At 35.5% G+C, this 26,601-nt stretch overlaps 1 protein-coding gene across 2 annotated transcripts in view; it reads right to left on the bottom strand.

The window, feature by feature from the left end:
- Window positions 1–363: 363 nt before the first annotated feature.
- DHX29 (DExH-box helicase 29) overlaps window positions 364–26,601 on the bottom strand; it is a gene marked incomplete at its 5' end in the record, with an annotated part of 46,814 nt that continues 20,576 nt past the window's right edge. The window contains 17 exons of one of the 2 annotated variants that reach the window (XM_079703907.1): window positions 364–616; window positions 2,930–3,026; window positions 4,150–4,281; window positions 5,079–5,381; window positions 10,126–10,219; window positions 10,625–10,761; window positions 12,083–12,307; window positions 13,018–13,093; window positions 13,188–13,316; window positions 14,470–14,558; window positions 16,094–16,178; window positions 17,184–17,301; window positions 17,429–17,573; window positions 18,818–18,958; window positions 19,980–20,156; window positions 23,819–23,962; window positions 25,250–25,855. In XM_079703907.1, the coding sequence (XP_079560033.1) occupies window positions 570–616; window positions 2,930–3,026; window positions 4,150–4,281; window positions 5,079–5,381; window positions 10,126–10,219; window positions 10,625–10,761; window positions 12,083–12,307; window positions 13,018–13,093; window positions 13,188–13,316; window positions 14,470–14,558; window positions 16,094–16,178; window positions 17,184–17,301; window positions 17,429–17,573; window positions 18,818–18,958; window positions 19,980–20,156; window positions 23,819–23,962; window positions 25,250–25,855 (2,745 nt within the window). In that variant the 3' untranslated portion in view covers window positions 364–569. The remainder of the gene's footprint in view (window positions 617–2,929; window positions 3,027–4,149; window positions 4,282–5,078; window positions 5,382–10,125; window positions 10,220–10,624; window positions 10,762–12,082; window positions 12,308–13,017; window positions 13,094–13,187; window positions 13,317–14,469; window positions 14,559–16,093; window positions 16,179–17,183; window positions 17,302–17,428; window positions 17,574–18,817; window positions 18,959–19,979; window positions 20,157–23,818; window positions 23,963–25,249; window positions 25,856–26,601) is intronic. The other variant, XM_079703908.1, reaches the window with a different exon arrangement.

The following is a 26,601-nucleotide window of genomic DNA, read 5'->3' as shown; positions in this document are numbered from 1 at the left end:
TATAGCTGCCTATCCTCCAGTACTATATCTTTGTACTTACTGAATGTTACTGATATAGGTGGCATCCATTAATAGTGAATACCTTATTAGGTTTTGACTTTGAGTATCAAATATTAAAAAAGTGAAGTTGTTCTTTTTTGTGAAAATTCAATTACAACTGGTTTTGGAGCTCATTTTCTCCGCTGGGTCAAGAAGGTCTAAACTCTCTAGACATCAAGGATTGATAGACAGGATGAGGTGGGTACAAAGAGAATCACAACACAAAGTTATAGATACTATAGACACAGACCCTGCCCATAAGGCAAATAATGATGTATACAACATGGATGATACCAAAGAATTTATTGTAAATGTAGTGGCAAATGCATTGAGAATAATCATCATTAAAAAGAAATTAGAAAATTACACGTTTAAAGTATGTGCTTTTTTCCACCACCTTTACATTATGGCTAGTACCAACATTTTAAGTACTGAAATACTTAATGGGATGGTCCATTTTCACATAATTTCATGACTTGGTCTTCATCTTAATTGTTAAAGCAGTTGACCATGAATTTCAGTTTCAATTATTATTCTGTTTTTATCAATTCGGTAATGATCTGTAGAATCTTGTCATCTGGATGGAAGGAGAAAAAATTCCCATGAATAAACTCATCACTGACTAATTTTCCAATATATACACATGTAAACCACAGATATACTTCATTAAAATATTCTTTTAAATTAGAATACAGAATTAACATCAGCAATATTCACTATAAAACTAGAGATGCCTCTATAATTTGTTGCCATACAAATATTATTTTCATTATCATTATAGTTGTATTACACCTACTTTGATAAAAAGTAGGCAAAGGCCTGAAGAGATGATGTGATATAACTGTTGGTCCTTTATAAGGAATTATTTCCTTAAAAATTCTTTTAAGACAGAAGTTTCCTAACTTTTTCACCTGGCTCAAATATACTAAAGGCTTTTTGACTCTTCTATAAACTTCAGAACGTGTCAGGATTCCAACAGTATGGGCAAGGAATAAGGAACTCTTTATCCGTTTCTCCATGTTTAGTCCAAAGGAAACAAAGAAATTTAACTGGGAAGTGCTCTTGGAGAGGTGTCAATGGCAAAGTGACAGACCTCTCCACACAACAAAGGAATCAAACCAATTAATCTGATGAATAGGCCAATAGAGGCTACGTTATTTGCTAGAGGTTTTAACAGCTGCTTCCACTTTTAAACAGTTGGTCTGATATTGTGACTTCCTAACTACTCTCTGGATAGTTGTAATCAGGGCTCCAAGACTGAAATTCCGTATCTTATTAGATACTTCAGTAAGAGAATGGTCTATGTTTCAATGATTGCAATGGAGAATTCTGATAACGGGGCCCATGGCCTGACACTCTGGTTCCTAGAGGCTACAGTGACATTAAAAAAAAAAAAAAAAAGGAAAAGAAAGGTCACCTGCTGCAAGGGGAACACGGCAGGTCTAGAAAGAGCCATGATTTTTAGTTTGAGGAAGAGTAGAGTAAAAGAAAGTACAAGAGCAACTTCAGTTATTTCAACAGCTTGGTGTTATATCCCAACTTTTCTTATTATAAAGTCCAGAAAGAGGACACTAATGTACCTTATCCTCCCCCCAAGTCAAAAATATACGCTTCATCAGAGGGCAAGTTCTGCTTTCTCTTTTATGGCAAAGAGAAACACTGAAATCATTTTAAAATTCATTTTTCTTAATTTAAAAGTTGAGGTTCAACCTGTCCTTTATATAATGTAATTTTTTCTAAGGCTGAGTTGTAGTGCACAAAGTTCCTCAAGAAAAGAGCTCACATCTCTTAATAGGTCAAGACCTGATCTAAGTTTCCAGCAGTATAGGAAAACTAATACAGTTTAGCGCTTATTCGTTCACCTTCAGTTATGCAAATAAACACAGAGTGTGAGGCTTCAGGGTAGTAGCACTAGACCAGTAGCTCCCCCCTTGCCTAACGATGAGAATTAACTGGGATACTTGTTAAATATAATCACATTGAACAATAAGTCAATTCTTAACATCATTAAAAGCAGGAAAACCAAACTGATGTGATGCAATGAGAGGAATATAGCACCAACCAAAAAATATTCTTTTCCTGAAAATCTGATTCTAATCAACTCTCTAGATATAACTACCAGTTTACAGGAAATATAAGAAACAGAGAAACACATTAAATCAAAGCATGAAGATGCAACCACCCAAATCCTAAATGTCAGAAATTCTACCAGAAAAATAACCTAGTTTACTATAAATTTAAAAATGGGGAAGGTAGTAGAGCTGAAGTGTTACAGATTAAAAGAGATTACAAAATAATAACATGGCCATCGGCCTCTTCCACAGAGGAGATTCAGTATGCCTGGCGTAGGTCTTTGGACTTTGTATTTTTAACAACTGCCAGGATAATTCTGATTATTTGGCAAGTTTGGGAAACACTATACCAGACTAAGTGGCAACTCAGGTGTCCACTGCAGATTTCTGTTGAAGGATAATGTACATATTTTATACAGACTAACAGCTCTGCATTTGTGAGAATGGTAGAGAAAACATGCTGGGAACCTCAGAGAAAGTCCCTCTTTCTTATTTTTTATAATAACTGTATCACTAGTTTACTAGTATGTAAACTAGTAGCAAAATTACAAATGCTCAGTTTTATCATCCTTTTTCTGTGAAACGGCCCGAAGTTTAGAAGTGAAGCTTAGAAGAGGAAGGAGTAAACCAGAAGAATCTTAAGAGGATAACTAGATTGTGAATAATGAAGAATTGTCTGTGCCTGATGGAATTCAGCATAAAATAAATTTTATTAAAGTAATTTTTAATCACATGGAATTTAAGCCTCAATGAGCTATAGTGTATGCCAGTGTTTAAAAGTATACTGTTTTCTACCTACATTATAATCAAACACTTACTTTCAAGGGACATCTTAGGATTTTCAAGCTTTTTTCTTAAAACAGAATCAATGAGAATTCTTAGCTGCTTGAAAATGACAGCTATCTTAACAGGTGCCTATTGAGAGGAGATGACAAATTGAACAATGTTAATCCCAGGGAGTGGGAATGTGTTTAAATAAAATCAAAGTAAGCATGTATACCTTACAATATGCTTTAGCACATCTTAACTTTAAAACATTATGGGAAAAGTATAAATAAATTACTTCCTGTAGCTAAGATACATAAACTTCAATTTCCTTATTAAGTACCCATAAATTTGATATCTCTTTCCAAAATAAAGCAACCATTATTTCAATTGTTTGTTTTCTTCTCTTACTAGTTTTTAAAATGAAATTTAAAAAAAAGCTTTATTGAGGTATAATTTATAGATCATAAAAAATTCATTGTATACAATCCAATGATTTTTAGTTAATTTATAGAGTTGTGCAACCATCACCACAATCCAGTTATAGAACTCTACTACCACCTCAGCCTACTTCTGTGAGAACTGCACATATTTTTTAAGTTGCCTTTAAAATTTACATTTCCAGTCTTAGACAAACAGCTATCATGGTACATCAGCAGAATGTATTAGATTTGCTTAAACTGGTCAACGTTGATGAGTTACAGAGAAATAAACTTATTGCTGGTAGCACTGGTTGGTCTAATTTTTCCAGAGAAGAATGAAGAATGTGACAATATGCATTTAAGCTATGAATCTGTGTCTCTTTATAGGTGGCACAATATAGCGGAAGGAGCATGAGTTTGAGGATCAGATAGTTCTAGGTTTAAACCTTGCTCTACCATTAACAATCCATGTAACCTAGGTAAGTTATTTAACTTCTCACTGAGCTTAAGTGCCTTGTCTATAGAAAGAAACTATAGAAATTATCTAACAAGACTGTTAGGGTATTAAATTAGGGATAAACCATGTAAAGTTAACTACTGAAGTATAAAACACATGGCAAATTATAATTATTACTGACAATAAATGAAATCTGTAATAGCAATATAATTTGATTTTCAAATTAAACAAATTTAAAACCATATAGGCAAGATAAAATAAGTAAGTCTTCTATTTTAAGTCAAATTATTGGAAGAAATTATGCAAACTCCAATAAAATTTTTAAAAAAACTACCTCAGTGGTAGTGGAAGTAGAAATTTTAATATAATCAATAAGATCAGTTGTAGCATGTACCTGAAAATAGATCCAGCCATCAACAGAGAGAAGACGTTCTCGGTGTTGAACTTCTATGTCACCACCAAAAAGCAAAACTGGAAAAGGGGTTATTAGGGTAGTTTCCCTCAAATATACTCGGGCATACCGTATCTGCATGAAAACAGAGAGGAAAAAAAACACTTTAAAGCTTAAAAATATTAAAAATTCATTTATCTGTTTCATGTAAGCATTTTTCTATAATTTGCTACTATATATTTTAAACCAGGTTTTATAAAGCTACATGTCTACATTCTCTTATGTGCATAATTTGTCAATTTTATAATCATCACAGTCACCACCTGTGCATTTATACTATTAAAAGGATTTTAAACGTTAATTGTAAGGCTGAATTATATACCTTGAACATAAATGAGACTATGAACAAGCAATTTTATGCTAATGCTGTTAAATAATTAACACAACAATAAAATTATGATTAAGTTTCCGAGTGTCTGGTTTCTAAAGCAAGGTTCAGCAATGGCCATTAGTCAGGAATTTGTTATGTTTTACACATTTAAGTTTGATGATATGCTGGGAGTTATTCAAGCCAATTCTTGAAATTATGGATCTTTATCAATTTAATGAGCTATGATTCAAAAGGTTGACTGTTTTAATTGTAATCTACAAATATCTGCTATTAAATTATCTTAGGTTGCACTGTGACTCAAACTGTTGCCACATCATATATAGTTCTATCTCATCCCATATCTCCCTTATTTGGAAATGTGGAAAAAAGACATGTTATATGTTTTTGTTGAGAAACCATGTACATCTTGATTTCAAATATAAACAAACATGAATAGCTCAATTTAAGAACCAAATACGGTATCTGCTGGGGATCCTAATTTCTTATGACTGATTTCGAGAATAATGCCCTGAATATTGGAATTTAAGAATGAGTACTTTACCTTCTCCTGGTATAAAAGCCATCCATAAGTTTGCAAATCTCGATTTACTGAGGATGGATGTACTTGTGCTTTGCCTTGGGCTGTCTCCACAATGCAAGCCAATTTTTCTGTAACATCAACTGATTTTGTATAGATTATCTTCCCCACATTGTCATACAGTCCAGCAGTAAGTACAGCTTTAAGAAGGGCAATTTCTTGGAAGGAAAGGGTCTGTGAGGCTCTGTTTCCTTCCAAGCCACTGGAAGTTGTAGATGATAAAAATCCTGCTGCCTTAACCAACTTTATTAACTCCTGCTTTACATCCTGGATTGGTTTGTTGAAAAGAGACAAGATCATAATTAAAATAGAGAAGGTACCAACCAACCTTGTATTTTATATTACTGTTTCCTATCAAAATTGACAGGACGCCAAAAAGCTAAAAACAGAATTACGACATGATCCAGCAATCTCACTCCTGGGCATATATCCGGAAAAAAAAAAAACACTAACTCGAAAAGATACATGAATTGCAATGTTCATAGCAGCACCATTTACAATAGCCAAGATATGGAAAAAACCCAAATATCCATCAATAGACGAATGGATAAAGAAGATGATGTATGTATATACAATGGAATATTACTCAACCATAAAAAAAGGATGAATTTTTGCCATTTGCTACAACTTGGATGGACCTGGAGGGCATTATGCTTAGTAAAATATGTCAGACAAAGACAAATACTGTATGTTATCACTTATATGTGGAATCTAAAAAATAAAACTAGTGAATATAACACAAAAAGACTCACAGACATAGAGAACAAACTAGTGGTTACCAGTGGGGAGAGGGAAGGAGGGAGGGGCAAGATAGGGATAGGGGACTAAGAGGTACAAACTACTATGTATAAAATAAGTAAGTTACAAGGATATATTGCCATCACATGGAATACACCCAATATTTTATAGTAACTATAAATGAACCATAATCTTTAAAATTTGTGAATCACTATGTGATACATCTGAAACTTATTAATACTGTAAATCAACTATACCTCAATTTAAAAAAAAAGCCTTTGTGGAAATTTGGCATGCTAAAATTTTTCATTTATAGCCTTATTATAAACGTTAATATTTGTTAAATATTTTTCTAGTCTATCATATTACTAAGTAAAGCCAGCAGTATAAAGTATATATCTGGGGCTTCCCTGGTGGCACAGTGGTTAAGAATCCACCTGCCAATGCAGGGGACACAGGTTCGAGCCCTGGTCCAGGAAGATCCCACATGCCGCAGAGCAATGAAGCCTGTACACCACAACTACTGAGCCTGTGCTCTAGAGCTGCAAGCCACAAATACTGAGCCTGCATGCCACAACTACTGAAGCCCATGCTCCTAGAGCCTGTGCTCTGCAACAAGAGATACCACCGCAATGAGAAGCCCACACACCGCAACAAAGAGGGGCCCCTGCTTGCTGCAACTAGAGAAAGCCTGTGCACAGCAACGAAGACCCAATGCATCCAAAAATAAATAAATAAATAAATAAATAAATAATTTTAAAAAGTATATATTTTTGTGCATTAGTCTTTGTATAAATAGTATTTTGTTAGTTTAGTAAACTGTTCAGATTATGCATTTTATTAATATCAGTTTATTTTCAAGTTTAGCACCAGCCAATACTTGTGAAGAAATGTCTTAATATATTACTATTCCTCAAGTTCCACAAATATCTAATATTATAGTAAAATTTTAGATGAAAGACGAAAGGACAACCCTCAGAATGGGAGAAAATATTTGCAAATGAATCAACGGACAAAGGATTAACCTCCAAAATATATAAACAGCTCATGCAGCTCAATATTAAAAAAACAAACAACCCAATCCAAAAATGGGCAGAAGACCTAAACAGACATTTCTCCAAAGAAGACATACAGATGGCCAAGAAGCACATGAAAAGCTGCTCAACATCACTAATTATTAGAGAAATGCAAATCAAAACTATAATGAGGTATCACCTCATACTGGTCAGAATGGCCATCATCAGAAAATCTACAAACAACAAATGCTGGAGAGGGTGTGGAGAAAAGGGAACCCTCTTGCACTGTTGGTGGGAATGTAAATTGATACAGCTACTATGGAGAACAGTATGGAGGTTCCTTAAAAAACTAAAAAAAGAATTATCATATGACCCAGCAATCCCACTTCTGGGCATATATCTGGAGAAAACTGTAATTCAGAAAGACACATGCACCCCAATGTTCATTGCAGCACTATTTACAATAGCCAGGTCATGGAAGCAACCTACATGCCTATCGACAGACGAATGGATAAAGAAGATGTGGTACATACACACAATGGAATATTACTCAGCCATAAAAAGGAACGGAAGTGGGTCATTTGTAGAGATGTGGAGGGACCTAGAGACTGTCATACAGAGTGAATTAAGTCAGAGAGAAAAACAAATATCATATATTAACACATATATGTGGAATCTAGAAAAATGGTACAGATGAACCGGTTTGCAAGGCAGAAACAGAGACACAGATGTAGAGAACAAAAGTATGGACACCAAGGGGGGAAAGCGGAGGTGGGGGAGAATGGACTGGGAGATTGGGGTTGACATATATACACTAATATGTATACAATAGATGACTAATAAGAACCTGCTGTATTAAAAAAAATAAAATTAAAAAAAATTTTAGTAAAAATAAAAGTGAAATCCTGCCATTTGCAGCAGTGTGGATGGATCTAAAGAGTATTATGCTTAGTGAAATAAGGCAGACAGAGAAAGACAGATATTGTATGATATCACTTACTTGTGGAATCTAAAATAAACAAATGTATACAGCAAAACAGAAAGAGACTCACATACAGAGAACAAACAAGTGATTACCAGTGGAGGAAGGGAAAGGGGGAGGGGCAAGGTAGGAATGTGGAATTAAGAGATATACACTAGTATGTATAAAACAGACAAGCAACTAGGATATACTGTACATCACAGGCAGTTATAGCCATTATTGTGTAATAACCTTTAATGGAGTATAAACTATAAAAATACCAAATCACTATGCTGTATGCCTAAAATGAATATTATGTTGTAAATCAACCATACGTCAATTAAAATTAACAGTATGCCAAATTTTTAGTTAACTACAGCCCATATTACATTAGGGAGGAAAAAAAGATACTGGAAGGTCAAGGATTAAATGGAGTCATCTGATTCGTAACATCAACTGATTTTGTATAGATTATCTTCCCAAGACTTTAGATGAATGTCTAAAATGTGAGAGCAATAAAAAATGTACCTGAACGCATTTTCATTCAGTCTATTTACTTCCACAGTAGCTCTCCTTTCAACATTTTTACTCAATAAGGATGGTCACATAGAGAACAGTAAGGAAGAATTACAGACGACTCTGAACCTAGACTGCAAGAACCTTCTTCATTTGTCTCTGGGAAACATTTTAATTTCCTAAAGAACTCTGACAAAGTTTATTAATGGCAACAATCTAAACTTGTTGACTAAAATCTTTTTCTACCTCTAGTAGTGCCAATCAACTGAAATACTACAGGGAGGATGAGCATTTTAAAGTAAACAGGATACAAGTGATTAAAAGGTGAAGTGTACATTTAGGATTTACTTTAGGCTTCTGGTTTGTTGGGACTTAAGGGACTTTAAGTCCAGGAGAGGAAAGACCAAACAGACAGTTGCTGCCACACCACAAGGCTGGTAAAGAGATTGAAAACCTTGCAGCCCAGGGGAGGTGAAGAAAAGGCTCACAGAAGGAAGGGAGTGGGAGGCAACTTGGAGGTTGGGAGGAAGTGGAGTGGAGATAAAGGAGTGTTGATTAGCTCTCCATATCTTGAACCCCAGTCAGCTGGCCCAGAGGCATCTGTTTCTTCAATTTATCCCTTTTTCTGCTTCAAGAAGGACAAAGTTTATTCCACTTAGCAAAGTCCCTGCTGTCATCTCAGCAGTTATTTATTTTTTCTTGCATTCTTCAAGTCTACTGCATATCTGACATTACAGAAGTACACTGTTAGGCTAATCTAATAATCTAGTTTTTACTTATTAATTCAAAAATATTGACTAAGCACCTAATAGATGCTTAGGTACTAGGTTCAGCAGTTATTTTAAATCACACACACAAAAATTGGTCAAATTATATGGGAATAAAAAATATTTTTTAACCTTTTAAAATATGAGCATAGAATAGGGGAATTATGTGAGAGGTTATGGGAATTATGTGAGAGGTTATGAATACTTTTATAGCATGTCTGCACTAAACACCATTTCCCTTTAAATGTTGTACTAAACTTGAGACATATCAATCAAACAATGTGTGGACCTTGTGTGGATCATGATTTGAACTAGCTGTAAAGAAACATTTATGAGATAATCAGGGATATTTAAATATTGTATAGTTGATGATATTAAGGAATTATTTTTTAAGGCATGGTAATGTTAAAGAAAAAAACAGTCCTATACTTCAGAGATATATAACAATCTGATGCCTGGGATTTGCTTCAGAATAATCTAGAGGGCAGATAGTGGATTAACGGGAGTATAAGTAAAACAAGGTTGAGCACATGTTGATAATTATGGAAGTAGGAAATGAGTACCCAGGAGTTCCCTATACTATTTTGTATGTTTGAAAATTTCCATAATAATTTAAAATAATAGCTGATTATCAGAGTTGAGAAAACCTATAGAATATCCCCAATTCAATTCCATTTTTTAAAATGAGAAACTGAGACTTAATTAACCTTCCCCAAGCTGAGCTGCTGAATAGACAACTATCCTAATTCCCAAGCTACTGTTATTTCTATGAAATCATGTTGCATCTTTGATCATTTCCTGAATATATTACGATTGTTACATACTATTTTGAATCACTGTGTAATACAGGTTAACTGCTGGGATAAACAAAACAAAAAATCACAAATTTATTAATTCAGCAAATGTTTATTAAACCCTTACTATGTGTCAAGTACAATACTAGGCGTTTCTTTTTCCAAATTAATCCTATTGACTATGTGACCCTGAATTAAGATAGTTGCATTAAGACCTACCTCTAGGGTTAACAGTGATGTTCTATTAAGAAAGTTCCTCCGGCAATATGCTATTTCAGAACGATAGCCTCCTTCTTGCCGTGCTTTCTTCCATCTACATAAGTAAAATGACCAAATTTTAATATGTTTCCAAACTCTTTTTCAGATTACTAACCAAAGCTTTAATTACCTTATAATCATATCAAAAGAGGAAGTTTTAGGAACTAGCCAATTGTATGTAAGAATTTCAATTACAATACAGATATTTTTTGTTCATGTATAACAGTAAATTAATAACCTCAAATACAAGGTAATATACACATAATAACAGAGTACATTGTTCATAAATTTTAGGATTATAAAAATGTGAATCTTTAAAATAATTCAACTTGACAGATGCAGTAACTAAAAATAAATTTAAATCTTAAATGTATCCTTTTATTAAGTCAAACATAAATTTTTTTAAAAAGTAAATACCCTCAGGTTTGACCTACTGACAAAACCCAGATTATTTATTTACCCCAGATATGCATTGTAGATCGTCAGATGGTCTGAATCTGCCATAGCCAAAGCTGATTTTGCAAGATCCGCTTCATCTTTTCGACCAATTGGTGTGGTAAAAGGAGACTTCTCTGTCATAACTGCAGCTAGTGTTGCCTATCCATAAATAACCAAAAAATTTTATCATTAAGGAGGTATATAGTGAAAGCTGATTTGAAATAGAAAGCAAATCATAAAACAATTGCACTTTCAAGTTGCATGTTTCTTCTTTTCAATTTAACGTGTTCTATAATAGCTACATATTTTCATTTTAATTAGTTACTTTTAGTTTCATTTTATGGAATTTTAAACATTTATCACTTTACTTTACACCATCTTTGTGGGTAGTGAAGTAATACCACCAGAATCAGAGATTTTAAAAAAATGAATATTTGTGTGATTTATAGTCTGTCACACAGTTAAAAGAAATTCCTCAATCACAGCTCAGAGATCTTGACTCCTAGCCTGAATTTCCATTGCCTGCAATGCTCTTTAAATACTTCTTACATAATCTGGACTACATAACAACCCATTTGTTGTTATTGCAGCTTTTCAGATCAACTGTCATGGCAGAGGATATTTCTTGGACTCAACACAATTCTGGTGAGTATCTATATCTGATACTAGAAAAAAAGAGACTAGAGTAAGTCATACTCCCTCCACTTCATTTTCAAACAGCCTTGATTTGTAGTCCCAGAAAAGGCCACAACTTGATATAGCTGGAAAGTTGGAATGGCAGAGCATGCATATGAGCCAAGAGATTCAGACAGAGTCACCAAGTTTGTTAATTCTGAGATAATTTGAGAAAACAGAATTGCTGGTAATTGCTAGCTCAGAGGTAACTCAGAAAAAAGGAAGTTTTTTTTTTTTTTTTTTTTTCTTGCGGTACACAGGCCTCTCACTGTTGTGGCCTCTCCCGTTGCGGAGCACAAGCTCCGGACGCGCAGGCTCAGTGGCCATGGCTCACGGGCCCAGCCGCTCCGCGGCATGTGGGACCCTCCCGGACTGGGGCACGAACCCGTGTCCCCCGCATCGGCAGGCGGACTCTCAACCACTGTGCCACCAGGGAAGCCCAAAAGGAAGTTTTGATTCTACTTATGTGTGGAGTTCAAAACGCTCTAAGAATCACTTACTATATATTCAATTAAGTAAATATTTCAAGTGGGATGTTTGATAGCAGAAGTCTAGACAAGCCAAAACCCTTTTACAAAATAGTACCTACAATACACTTAGTAAATGGATGATTTTCTTGTATATAAATATAAAAAGTTAAATATTCAAAAATTCTCATTAAGCATTTAGCTTTCCTGGTTTTAATGTTAGTACAGACAATCTGTGTAGTTAAAAAAAATAAAAGTTAAAATTTGTTTCTAAACTTAATACTTCCCCAGCCAAAATGATATTTACAGTGAAGAAGCAGCAGTGTTGTTTGTCTTACCACTGGATCAAGACAGCCAAAAATGGCACCAAAAATAAGCATCTTGCCAATTTTGACATTCACAGGCAAAGCTGCAAGGTGTTGGCCCAATGGAGTCAGTTTAGGCTCATTTAGTTCACAAGCTCCAATTTTTCGGAGTAAATTCATTGCATTGCTGATTACTTGAAGTTGAGGAGGATCTAAAGCTTTGGAGAGGAAATCTTCAGGAGAACCAAGATTGCATTTCTGCAGATTGAAAAAGTGATAAATTAGTATGTGATCATAAAGAATTAACAAAGAGATGGTCAAACTGCAACTTAATTTAAGTAAAATTTTAAGCAAAGAGGATAAATATCTGTGTCTATTAAGGGAGTAGGAAAAAGGATGAGATCTTCCAGTCCATATTTTTAGTTTCTTCATTTCTGATTTTTATAGAATCAAAAATCTGAGAACGGAAAGACATTATAGATCTTTCAGAGTAGGAAACCTTTGGTCTAGGCCAGGATTTCTCAAGTCCAGCTCTATTGTTATTTGGGGCCAGGTAATTCTGTTTTAGGGGACCGTGCTGTTCATTGTAGAATGTTTAGCAGCATCCCTGGCCTTGACCCACTAGATGTCCATAGCATGGTCTCCCTCTCCTCCCAGTTCTGACAACCAAAAATGTTTCTTGGCATTCCAGTTTTTCCCTGGTGAGCAATATCATCCTCAGTTGAGAACTACTGGTCTAGGTTATGAGTCTATAATTTCATCTATAAAGTATGAGTCCCTATGGCAGACTTAAAGCACAGTGGGTTTACTTATAAAAGATGGGGGAAGGGGGCATTTATTAAAGAGTAAATAAAATACTTGAAAATGTAGAGCAACAGAAGGTAAGATAAGTTTAAGTCTTCTTCCCCCCCGCCCCGCCCAGAAAGGGGTGAAGAACAAAAAATTCATCTAAGTTCCTTTGGGATTACCATAATATGAAGACATAATTCCTCCAAAGGCACACGCAAGATTTCAGGAACAGCATAGTCCATAAAGCCTTCAAATCTGAAAAATAAAATAAAATAATACTAAATACATACTATCAGAAATGTCACACTGTACTGGTTTATGTGTTCTTAATTTCCGGGCTATGCCATACCTTTCTCTCGTGTACATTCGGAAACAGAAGCCACCTCTGACGCGCCCAGCTCTCCCCTGGCGCTGCAGAGCACTTGCTTTGCTGACAAACGTCTCCACCAAAGAACTCATCTGACTGCTCTCATGGTACCTAGAGAAATGTTTTAGGAGAGGATATGTGGATAATTGACTGAAATCAAAATCTGAAAGAACTGGAAATATTTCACTCTAAAATTAAGTTGGGCTTCCCTGGTGGCACAGTGGTTGAGTCCACCTGTTGATGCAGGGGACACGGGTTTGTGCCCCGGTCCAGGAAGATCCCACATGCCGCGGAGCGGCTAGGCCCGTGAGCCATGGCTGCTGAGCCTGCGCGTCCAGAGCCTGTGCTCTGCAACGGGAGAGGCCACAACAGTGAGAGGCCCGTGTACCGCAAAAAAAAAAAAAAATTAAGTTGAAGATTAGAGTGCCTCTTAATTATGCAATAAGAATTCTTTGAGAGTTTGAGAAATGCCACTGTGAATGTTACAATTCAACGCACCTTTCACAAGATACAGTTCAACCCTGAAAACACCTCCTCTACAGGTACAATTAAAAAAATCAAAAGTTTATTTTGTACTGGATAGTCATACTCACTTCCAAATATTGCTCAAGTTTCCTAATATTAGGGACAGTGTATATAGATTACAATAGACTACTAAGGTGGTCTCCCTTATTTGTGAAGTATAAACATGAAGTAATCATCTTTCTGTTGAAGATTCAGTTAATGTATTATGTGCCAATTACTGTACTAGGTACTTTCAATTATGAAATTTTAATTTTTCCCATTTACATATGAGGAAACTGATGATTACAACTGATGGTCATATTACTTGCTCAAGATTATAGATCAGAGATTTATAATCCAACTCTGATTCTAAAACTCATGCTTTTTTTTGTAATCCCATAAATAATGCTTTTGTAAAACATTAAGTTATAAACTAATTTACAAAATCTATGTTCTGAATATTTTCTCAGCACTTTTCTAAAAGTAGCAGTACATTGATATTACTTATGGGAAAACTGATGACATGAATTTTGACATTTATTCTCAGACATTTTAAACTTCCCTACGGTTTCTCTGAGACGTTTTGTTTTGGGCAGAATTAGGACATTTGAGATTTTCCTGATATGATTCTGTGATCTAGTGCTTGCTTCAGCAGCACATGTACTAAAATTGGGATGATTCTGTGATGTCTCCTAAGAATTCAAGAGTCCCAAGCCCTTTTCAGGTTAAAAATGTTTTGATTTGAAAAATTCAAACTTACTTATTTTCTTTCGTTCTTCCGGTATCAATTACAAATACAACATCTGGAATGGTGATACCCGTCTCTGCAATATTTGTTGCTAAAACAATCTGAAAATAAAAAGCCAAAACATTTAGGTAACAACTTTCAGCAATGTGCCATTATTTAAACTTCTTTGGATAGTTTAGCCAATGAATTTTTAAAAATGAATTTCAATTTTATTTACAAAAATTCACAATCTAATTGCTATTACTGTGTAATCTAAATTTGCTCTAATTAATTTTATCATCTTAGCTTATTAATTAAAGTTACAGATTCTTATTCCAACAAAAATACCATTCCCCTAATTCTAGTCAGTCATCTTAAAAATGACATATATGGAATGAGAAATTGGATCAGAGAATGGAGACTGCTCAGCAGAAACTTCACAGTTAAGTAGAAAAAAAAAGTAATAGTTCTTCAGTAAGAAGAACTGGTGGGTTGTTGCCCTGGCTCTGCTACTTATTAGCTCTGTGACCTGGGCAAGTCATTTTACCTCTCTGGCCTCCAATAACCTGACCTGCAAATTACAAGGTAGAAATAGATGATTTCTTAAGTCCCTTTCTAGCTCAAAATTTCTTAATGGTGATGGCTGAATAGTGCAATCTTCTTGTGGCTTGTTTGTTTGTTTGTTTGTTTGTTTTCTGTTGAGTCCTTGGAGGTAAAACATTTAGGAAATTCTAGGTCAAATTCAATATATTATGGCTCTATCTCAATACTGATTGCTTGCTTTTCTTACTCATTTATCCTAGGAAACAGAACCCAAATTATTAAGATTTAGATGGGACCTAGGTGATCAAATTTTTTAGAGGTGGAATTCTTTTCTTAAGACAAAATGTTACAGGGAAGCCAAATGTTACAGATCAGAGCACACAGCCTCTGAACCCCTGGAGTTTTCAGAGCACAGTTAGAAAACCGTGAATTTAATCCAGCTCCTGTTTAAAGATGAGAAAGGAAGCTGAGTGGGTTGCCAAAGGTCACAGACATGGCAGCAGCTTAGGGACAAGAACCCAGGCCTCCTGCATTAGAGTCCAGGCTCTTGCTGGGAGCTCTGTGTTCCCCAGAGTTTCTACATTGTGCTCATCTTTGCCCCCGCCTAAGAGAGGGTCAAAATCTGAGAAACTCTCTTTGCCAAGTATCTCTTTATTCAGCATCTGAACAGAGGAGAGGATGAAAATACTTAGATTGTTTCCTAACCTAATGGTCTCTGTATTGCAAAAATAATCAGGGATGAGTAGCAAAGAGAACAAAAAAGAATCCTCCCAGGATTCAAGTAGCTCCTGATATCCAACATCCTTTGTGGTATCTTCTTTAAGGAACAGTAGTGATCTTTCTTTTCATAAGCAACACCCATGCCATATTTTTAAACTACCACTCCCCTAAAGTTATTAATAACATATAATATAAACATAAGCACCTAATGTAATATAAATTGAATTTTAATATTGGGTTCACTTTTGATTATGTTAAGTTGCAGAGCATCTGGAGTCTGCATGAATTATAAAGCACTTAATATTAATAACTGTCTTTGATGATAAAAAGTCGTAACACTTTTATGAAATATTCTCAGTTGGATCACATATAAATTTGCTGTACTGAATTTTACCTTCCTGACTCCTTGAGGAGGAAGTGTGAATGCTGCAGCTTGATCTTGAGTTGAAAGAATAGAATGCAGAGCTATCACTTTATATCTGAAAGTTAAAATCATAGTTCTTAGCAAGAGTTTCTCTTTAGAAGACACTGCAAAGAATAACAAAATTTATTTGCAAATAGAAAGCAATTTTTAAATTTTTTATTATGAAAAATTTTAAACACACACAAAAGTTCTGAAAATGGTACAATGAAACCCCATATATACTCATCAAAGAGAAAAAACTTAATATGAATGAATTATATGGAATGTAGGGTTTAAAGAATTTTTAAAATATATTCTGATGCTGAAGTGATAACCATCACAGCAGTAATAAACTGTATCAAAACAGGCATAGTAAAAAGCCAGTTCAATATGTATGGATGGGCTTCCCTGGTGGCACAGTGGTTAAGAATCCACCTGCCAATGCAGGGGTCACGGGTTCGAGCCCTGGTCCGGGAAGATCCCACATACCCTGGAGCAACTAAGCCCGTGCGCCACAACTACTGAGCCTGCGCTCTAGAGTCCACAAGCCACAGCTACTGAAGCCCATGCACCTAGAGACCGTGCTCTGCAACAAGAGAAGCCACCGCAACGAGAAGCCAGCGCACTGCAACGAAGAGTAGCCCCTGCTCGCCGCAACTAGAGGAAAGCCCGCACGCAGCAATGAAGACCCAACGCAGCCAAAAATAAATAAATCTATTAAAAAGAAAAAAAAAAGTGCTTCAAAGATATTAAAAAAAAATGTATGGATGATAAACTGCAATGCTGTTAGGGTTTTGCACCATCCAGTGGGCTGGGGAGGGGAGTCACCATCTTACTCTTAACCACAGGATTCCCTCTGCTTAATCATATTGAGAAAATAAAACAAATGTAGAAATAGTACCTAAAAATTTTAGTAGATAAAATGCTATAATAGAAATGTTAAAAAAAAAAAAAAGAGCTTTGCCATGGACAATTTTAACTAAAGGTGAAAAGACTTTGAAAGTTCTGATCAAGAGTTTTAATGTGCGAAACATTTTTCTGTTTTAAAACTACCAGGAATATAATGAAGATCTGTAGTTACCGTTCTGAAAAAAATCTTCTGTCAGTTGATAAGAGATCATACAACTGTTGAATATGAGCAAGGCCTGGTAAAAAGATCAGAACTGCTCCTTCAACATTTTTGAACTGGGGACTTCTGTCTGAAATTTTTAAAAAGATACAATATTCAAAAATAAGGAACAGCATATAAGATATTAATAGAGCATCTCCAGTTAGTAGAAAAGTTTTATCAAAACAAATAGAGACACATTAGAAATAGATACATACCTAAATATGTAAGAAGTTCCAAAATGAGATCCAGGTTGATTTTATGAGGATTCATGTAGAGAATAGCATGCTGAGTGCGGCTGCTGTACTTTTGGTAAAATGGATTTAAATCGTCACTTGTTCCAGTCTGAACTGGGATGTATTCCTAAAGAAACACAATCAGAAAAAAGCCGAACAAAAATATTATGTATTTTTATAAGACAAAGAAGGAAAAAAGGAGTTATTTGCATTCATTCAAATCTGTATTTTCTCATTGTCACTATTATTTTGTTAAAATATAGCAAGAATACAATTTTTAACAGAATTAAAGTATTATAAAATTTCATCTCTCCTATTAATTTCATTTTATACAGCCCCCTTAAGTATAGCAAACCTTTTTATCTTGGCATGTAAACCCTAAATTAAAAAAGAAATGAAGAAAAACAGAACAATGGAAGCATTGTTCTGTGGCAGCTGGAAAGCACCCTGGCCAAGAGAGGTCATAATAACTTTATTAAGTAATTTACACCTGCCTCATTCCTTCTAGATTCTACTTTGGTTGCTGAATTCCAATCATCTTCTCTGAAATACTACTTTTAATTTTTTAAAGTCTTTCTGTAGTTTCTAATTTCTATCTCTGCAGTTTTAGGGAAAGATTTTAGTTTTTGCTTCCTTGGTTTATCTGCTTAACTAAAGGATAAAGTAACTTCTACTTTGTGCTTCCATTAGATGAATGAAATATTGTGGATATAATGAAAATACTGTATATAGTACCACTGGCCAAAATGCAGGATAATGTAGCTTTTGTGATATTTCTGAAATTATGTCATTGAAAGTAAATTAACTCTCTATGAAGATCTGTGCTTGCCCTGGATAGTATAGAGCTAAGGTTGGCGCATGTCAGGACAGAGGCTGCTAGGAAAACCAATGGCAAGGATCTAGATTTGGGTCCTGCCCCATCCTGACTATCTAAGGTGTTGAGATAGAGTAAATATCGTAAGCCAAACACTAGAGTCAGTGAAACAAAGATTTAAAGAAATGACCTTTAAAATTTGCTCATAATCATATCTGTTCTTCTACCAGATTATATTTGAATGCACTGTGTCAGCCATGTTTTTTTTTTTTTTTTTTTTTTTGCGGTACGCAGGCCTCTCACTGCTGTGGCCTCTCCCGTTGTGGAGCACAGGCTCCGGACGCGCAGGCTCAGGGGCCACGGCTCATGGGCTTAGCCACTCCGCGGCATGTGGGATCTTCCTGGACCGGGGCATGAACCCGCGTCCCCTGCATCGGCAGGCGGACTCTCAACCACTGCGCCGCCAGGGAAGCCCTCAGCCATATTTTAAAACTCTTACGGCAGTTTGTGCCCTGGATATCACAATCAGATGTCTTTCAAAAATGTTTTATTTTTACCTGATACTTTTTTATTCCCCCTGCTTTGCCTGTAACATTAACGGTTATTTCTTCTTCCTCCTCCAGAAATTTCTGACAATATTCTGAGTCTTTCTCCAGGACAAAGCCTGTTTCTTCTATTATATCTTCAAGATGAAAAACCTGCATAGATTAAGGCATATAAATAGTGAACTCAAATTCATTTCAGTAAATATCATTTTAAAGAGAACAAGGGATTGTTACCTTTTGAATGTCACCAAATGCTAATTTAGAATATTATGAAAAAAGCTTTTTTCTGCATTTATTGGTAGTGAAGAACTTGGCTGATGTAGATGGATCTATTCCTAGTAGTCTCAGGACAAAGCACATTAAGGTGTGTATATTTTTTACAAGTGAAAACCAATTAAAAGAGCAGCCTTTATCAGCTGAACCAAAAGGGCAAACATTAAGAATAGAAGGAAGCTTCAAAGACAAGCCTAAATTTGAGGGATGGGTGAAAAAGGAGTTCCTTATTGCTAGGCAGCTACCCCCAATCTGGATGTAATGCCTTTGCTATGGAAGTGTGTTTTACGCTATGTACCTCTGAAGTATGTTGTTCATCAGCAGAATCCTCCTTCCAGCCCACTCACCCTCAGTCAAGGCAGCACCAGCCATCTGATTCCCAAGGCCATCTCCAGGTCCTCCCTTTCTCTCTCTCTTTTTTAAAATTAATTAACTTATTATTATTTTTTTTGGCTGTGCTGGGTCTTCGTTGCTGTGCGTGGGCTTTCTCTAGTTGCGGTGAGTGGGGGCTACTCTTCGTTGCGGTGTGCGGGCTTCTCATTGCCATGTTGCAGAGCACGGGCTCTAGGTGCGCAGGCTTCAGTTGTTGAGGCACGTGGGCTCAGTAGTTGTGGCTCGCAGGCTCTAGAGCCCAGGCTCAGTAGTTGTGGCGCACGGGTTTAGTCGCTCCGCGGCACGTGGGATCTTCCCCGGGCCAGGGCACAAACGCGTGTTCCCTGCATTGGCAGGCAGATTCTTAACCACTGTGCCACCAGGGAAGCCCTCCAGGTCCTCTCTTGACTTGCAATACCCTAGGAATCGTTCTAGGCTCAGGGCCTAGAACTTAAGGGCCTGTCTTATGGTGACACTCACTGGTGGGAATGTAGTTTCTATTTACATATGCATTATAAAGAAAACTTACCTCAACAGGATAATTTCTTCCTGAAATTCTCAGAATAGGGCAGTGTATGAAATAGCTAGAAAACTTTTCACTGTCTACAGTGGCACTCATTAGAATCAAATGTAGATCAGAGCGTTTCTGTAAAATTTCCTTCAAGATAATTAGTAGGAAGTCAGACTGGACACTTCTTTCATGAACCTAGCATAAGGGGAACAAAAAAATCATAAGGTCAAGTAATAGGCTAAAACAATCAGACACTCAAATCTACTAAAAGTTAATCAATATTTACATATAGTCAGTACATGCAGAAAGAGAGGCTGTATGTTTCAAATAAGGCAGATCTTCAGAATTGAAAATAAAGTCACCCTCTAAAATTGAAGTCGGTAAAAATCAGTATATAATGAACAAGATTAGCTATGATAGTAGGACTCTACCTTAGGAGATGGTTTGTAAGTGTTCAGCTGATAAGATTAGGGTATCTCCCAATTTCACTTAGAAGCCAGTGTAACTCTTTAAGCGCTGCTACTAATATACAGCTGAACAGACATAAAACTGCAACAAGACAGATGGTTTATCCACTATGTAGAAAAAGGGGAATTTTGATTAGTAGGAATCTGACAGGTTCTCTATCAACTGTCTGAGAAAAAGCTCTTATGCCCTTCCAACAGATGCATTTTAGGGATGAGAGCATTGTAAACCTGCTATAGAGCATAAAAAAACATGGGACATTGTCAGAACTCAATATCTGTTGGATGTACCAGTCTATGTTCCAACTTCCTGTACTGGAGTTACTTCTACTCCATTTTATTTTATGAGATTAAGGCAGCATACAAAAGATAGAATACATCAAGATAACAAAAATTAAAGCGGTTTTGATCATTCATTTGCTCAGAAGGGAGGCAACAGCAGTCAAATGTTCACTACAAACAGTACTAAGCATTGTGCTAGATGCTGGGGATTAAAAAATGACCAAGATAGTCTTTTCATTTCAGAGTTTACAGCCTTGGAAGAGGATACTGTAGAGGATGGTTTGAAATTACGTATGAAGGGTAGTTAATTTTTTTTTGGGGGGGAGGGGTCTAATATTCTCTTTTTGTTTGTTTTATATTTAATTTTTTTAAATTGGAGTATAGTTGATTTATAATGTTGTGTTAGTTTCTGCTGTACAGCAAGGGGTAGCTAATTCAGGTGGTCAGGAAGGCTACTAAGAGAGATCTGCCATCTGTGCTGAGAACTGAAATGAGTTTTAATAAAAGGAGGAGAAAGGAACAGTATGATAAAGGGAGAAAAAGTAGTCATGGGACACAACTTGTGCAAAATCATGGTGGACAGGGGGATAATTATACATTTCAGGAAATAAACAAAAATGATGACTTGAGCATGGGATGAGGAACGGGCAAGAGATTGAGCTGGCGAGGTACTCAGTAATCTGCCCAAATGAGGTCTTGTAAACCGTGTTAAGGAGCTGAGACTTTATCCTAATGAGTCAGGGTAATGAGTAAGATATTTCAAAGCAGGGGGATCATGTGGTCTGAATTTTGTTTAAAAAAGATTAACTCCAGCTATAATTGAAGAATGTAGTAGAAGAGAGCAAAACAGAAAGTAGGAAGTTTAATTAGAGGCTTTTGTACTAATTAAAAGAGATAATGGTAGCCTATATGAGGGCAATACCAGTGAATATGGAGAGGTAAATGAATGTGAGAAAAGTAAAATCAACAAAGTCTAGGTGATTGGATTTAGGGGATATGGGAGAAAGAAGAAGGAATAATCTTGGATGTTTTTACTTTGGTAGTTTGACCAGGATATTTATATCTGAAGCTCAAGAGAGAAAGATTTCCTGATGGATGAAACAGATCTGGGGAACCTCCTCAAATAGATGGTAATTTATATAGATACTGACATTTTTAAGAAAGAAAATTAAAAATGAGGATAAAACATAAAATAGAGCTAATAAAAATGTATGCTTTATTAAGTACACTTGGAAGAGGTGGGCAAAAAGTTTGGCCGTAAACATACCAGCAGCCAGAGGAAAAGCTACTTAACTCACACACTGACCAGAAACTAAAACAAATCGCACAACTATTCCTAATAAGAAAGCCAGAAGTATCATCCTGAGCATCTTCATAAAGAAGGTCCTGAATAATGTAATGAACTCTATGCCAGCATCTCTTACATCATTATATTTAACATGATGATGAATTTCACTGGGTTTTTTTCTTACTCTTACTGTACTTTTCAACAAGAGGTTGACATTATCACACTGAAGCACAATTCAGTAAATCAGGCCTACAGACTGCTGATACTAAAACATCAAAGAACAGCTCCCTGAAGTTGGTCTAACTTTTAAATTAGGGTTCATTCTGATATATATTTATCAATCAATTTTCTAATAATTTGGGGCTCCAAGAAAACTTACTGACTGGCTGATACAAGTATTTCATCTTACCTAGCAGTAAAAATTTCTCATTATAAATAGATAAATTAGCATTTGGACTTAAGTTGATTCTTGAGGATACTGATAAAATCTAGGTCTTAGCCATGCACAGCTGCAACTATGACACCCCATTCCCCACCCAACACTGCCAGGAGCAAGTTACCAATGGGCCTGCTCAATCAAGCAGCCATACATCCTCTTTCTTTTTGACATCTTAGTGATAACAGTACAACTCCTTCCCCCACTGAAGATTAAAGACTCCTTAGATAAAAATGAATTCCTATCACTCATCTATAACCAAAATTATTATATTTAAAAACAGCTTACCCTAAACTTGTCCAACAGGAAAATGGTTAAATAAATTATGGGACATCCAAATTATATACTTCTATAAAGCTATTAAAAAATAGTGTTTTTGTAGACTAATGATGTGAAAGAATTATAAAATAAATATCGCACATGCTAAACACACATATATAAATGCACAAATGTCAACATTAATTTTTTTTCTGGATGAGACTACAGATAATTTTTATTTTCATTTTTGTATCTCTCTATACTTCTAATACTTACTAACCAAAATGAGGAAAATAACCCAATAATCTATGTATAGTCTATTAATTAAAAATCAGAGAACAACTGAACTTTCACTAATGCCTTCTGAACTTGGTGAACTAACAGACATTCATAGAAACTTTACATCAGGGAAAATTGAAAAAAATTTCAATTTTTGAATAATAGAAATGCTGTATATCTTATTTCTTTTTCAAAAAATTATGTACAAAGCAAGTCAGTTTAACATATACTAGGCTAGTATACCATTTAAAATAATTCTAATGTGAAACTTTTGGCATAATTCAATTTTAGTGTGCATTCAAATTTGATTCAAGTAGGGGTATATCTATAGAGAAAATGACATTCTGATGAGGATTCCTTGTTTTTTATAAGAATCTGAGAAAATCCTTTAACAAATGTAGTTGAGAGGCAGCAGACTGGTAAGAGATGGCTGCAGATGTACTGCCAGGGTTTGAACCCCCAGTTGTAGAGCTTATTGGCTGTGTGAATTTGAGCAAGCTGTTTAACTTCTGTGTGCCTCAGTTTCCTCAACTGTAAAATAGGGATAATAATATCTACTTCACTGGATTGCTGGAAGGATTAAATGAAGTTGTATATATGAAGTCCTTAAAATAGCACCTTGCATATAGCAAATGTTATACAGCATTTGTTAAATAAATCAATTTACAGGAGACACATTTGTTAGAGGAAATTAATTATTATATGTAGAGGAAATTAAATAATTATTATATGTAAAGTGTCTGGCATTTAATAAGCATGAAGAAAATGTCAGCTAGTTTTAGAAGTAACATCTTTTTAATACAAAAATGTTTAGAATTTTTTTCTGAAGATGACTACAGAATCAACTCACCTCATCTACAATAACATGAGACACATTAGTTAGGAGACCATCTTCTTGAAGTTTTCTTAGCAAAACCCCTGTTGTACAGTAGAGTAACCTGGTAGATTCACTCACTCGAGACTCCATCCGGATCTGATATCCACACAAAGAATTCTGAAGGGAAAACATAAGGCCAAGATTAGAGTCTCACAAATGATCTAGGAAACAAGCTTTAAAAAGTACAGGTGCTGATCCTGCTACTATATGGAGCAGTCTAAGTGAATCTGTTTAGTGCAATTTATTACTTTCCCATGGTTTTCAATTATATAAAGCTATAAAATTAGTTTTGGCAATTTTAAACAAGAAAAACCTTTTTTCAGTTTTGAAACAAAAAGCTGTTCACCTGCTTTGAGTACCATTAACATTATTACAAAAATATTAATAGATTTAATCAATTTCTTATCTTGGAGCAAAATATTGAGGTACTGAGGAAGAGAATTTTAGAGAAGCTCCTACAATTTGGTCTACTTTTCTATCAAGATCTCATAAAAGATGCAACCATTAAAAACCAGTGGTGCCTGATGGGAATCCTGAAGTCACTTCTATTCCCATCACATTTTCTTTCTCCTTCAGTCATTCCTTTGTTATTCTTGTAAACATGTCTGTCATCCCCTTAATGTAAATTCCTAATAAGACAGAAATTATGTCCTTTTTCCTCTTACATTTCATGAGAGAAACCAAGAAAAATTGCCAAATAAATTTTTTTTTAATGAAGGGATACCTAACTTAAAGATAGAGACAAAGATGTTAAGTATCATATTTATAAAGAACAATTCAAAGTATAATTAAACTGAGTTATATGAACTGGGAATTCATTACATTTGGTTCTAAAGCAATTTTATTAATTCCTATACTTTGCTGTCACTCCGGTTAAGGTCTGGCCAGTTTTGTGTATACTTTTATCGCAAAGTGTGTGACAGTGGATATTTAAGTACTTTTTCTATTATTTTTTTATATACAGGATTTGAAAATAGTCTGGCATGTTCTTTTATATTGTTTTTTCCTTCTGTTCACTGAACTAATGAAAATCATTCAGGAATACATCCCACAGAAAAGATTTCCAAATACTTGAGATATCTGATATTACAGTTATACTTGTATGTGTTTATATTCTTTGAATGATCACTTAGTATGTAATACATTTGAATACTCAATTATTAAAGTGCATATATTTTTCCTTTTATGTGAGAATTTTAATGATAATTACTGACAATCCTTTTCATATACAGCAGAGTGCATAATATCACATCTATCCAAGAAAACATGAGAAACACCTGAGATACGCTACTGAACAAACAGCATCGGTCAAAACTCATATATGGCAAAGGCTCCATTTGGGTCCCAAGGGCACAGGTTGAGTGAGGTCAGCGCTCTCTGAGGTGAGGTTGGACAGTGTCTCACCTTTCCTCCAGGTCCATTTTCACAGCCCAGTTCATCACACACTCTTGTGGCTAAGCTCACCGCTGAGACCCGCCGGGGCTGGGTGCAGACGATGCTGCATCTACTTGTTTGCCACTCGTTCAGAAGCAGGTCCTCCAACAGGAAATGTGGCACTTGAGTACTCTTGCCGCTCCCTGTTTCACCTGCCACCACCACAGCCCGGTGCCTTCTAAGAGTTTCGACAATTGAGTTCCTGTGTTTGAACACGGGTAACTGTTGCCGTTCCTTTAGCAGTCTCTGGTACTTAGGTGTGCTTTGCAACTTTCTAAAGAGGTTTCTAACCGGCTCCAAATCTTCTGCCTTTTCTGATTCCAAGGACAGTGCAGAAAAATCCTCATCAGAAACTAAATTTTCCCAAGATTCCTCAGGATCTTCAGAGGTTTCTCTCGTATTCTCAGAGTGCTGTTGTTGCTGTTGCTGCTGCTTCAGTTTATTCAGAAGTTTGGCAATGAAAAGGTCACGTGGCTTATTGGTCTCCATTTTATTTAACTGTTCCTTTCTCTTTTCCGCATCACTCCACTCCAGCCAGACATCTCGGTAAGTGGGCGGAAGTAACTGATGAACTGACTATAAAGGGAAAACACAGTAGTTATGTCGTTTTCACTAACTACTGGACACCAAAATTCAATAGGTTAGAACTTAAAAGGATAGCTGCCTTCTTCTTAAAATGTCTCTTAAACTAGTGTTACTACTTTAATATAAGATATACATGTATATGATGCAAATTTATAAATAGCATATCATATTCAGGCTTCTAGACTTACTAGCTGTGTGACCTTGGGCAAGTAACTTAACCTCTTGGTGTCTTAGTTTCTAAGTTTGTAAAATAGGGCTAATAATAGTACCTCCCTTACAGGCATACTCTGAGGTAAACTAAGTTAATCATGTAACGTGCTTATTCCCGGAACACAATAAACTATTAAATACATATTTATTATTTATTCCTACAGTGGTGCTATTTAAATATACAGATGATCCATAAAGCATCTTTAAAACAAAGTTCCCTCTGAGATTCCAGCAGTTGTATAATATTACAGGTCAAAGTATTTTAAATGAACTCCACTGGATGAAACTAAGTTATCTTAATTCTGTGTTATAAAAGAGCCCACAATTATTTCTGTAACACTGACAGTCACTTCCATCAATTAAGTTTAGCTTCTGATACCTTATTCTGCAAAATGAGGGAAATAAAGACATTAAGAACTTTTACTGACACAAAATGGAAAAGAACTATTGTTGGAGTTCCACTTAATCAGTGCCTAAATTTTCAGTAGTCCTAATTCCCCATGAAGAAAGATATATACGTTTATTAT

The sequence above is a fragment of the Hyperoodon ampullatus genome (genome assembly GCF_949752795.1).
Source record: "Hyperoodon ampullatus genome assembly, chromosome: 4".
Lineage (NCBI taxonomy): Eukaryota > Metazoa > Chordata > Mammalia > Artiodactyla > Ziphiidae > Hyperoodon > Hyperoodon ampullatus.
The sequence above is the reverse complement of the archived record's forward strand: the minus strand, read 5'-3'. Positions and strand labels throughout refer to the sequence as shown.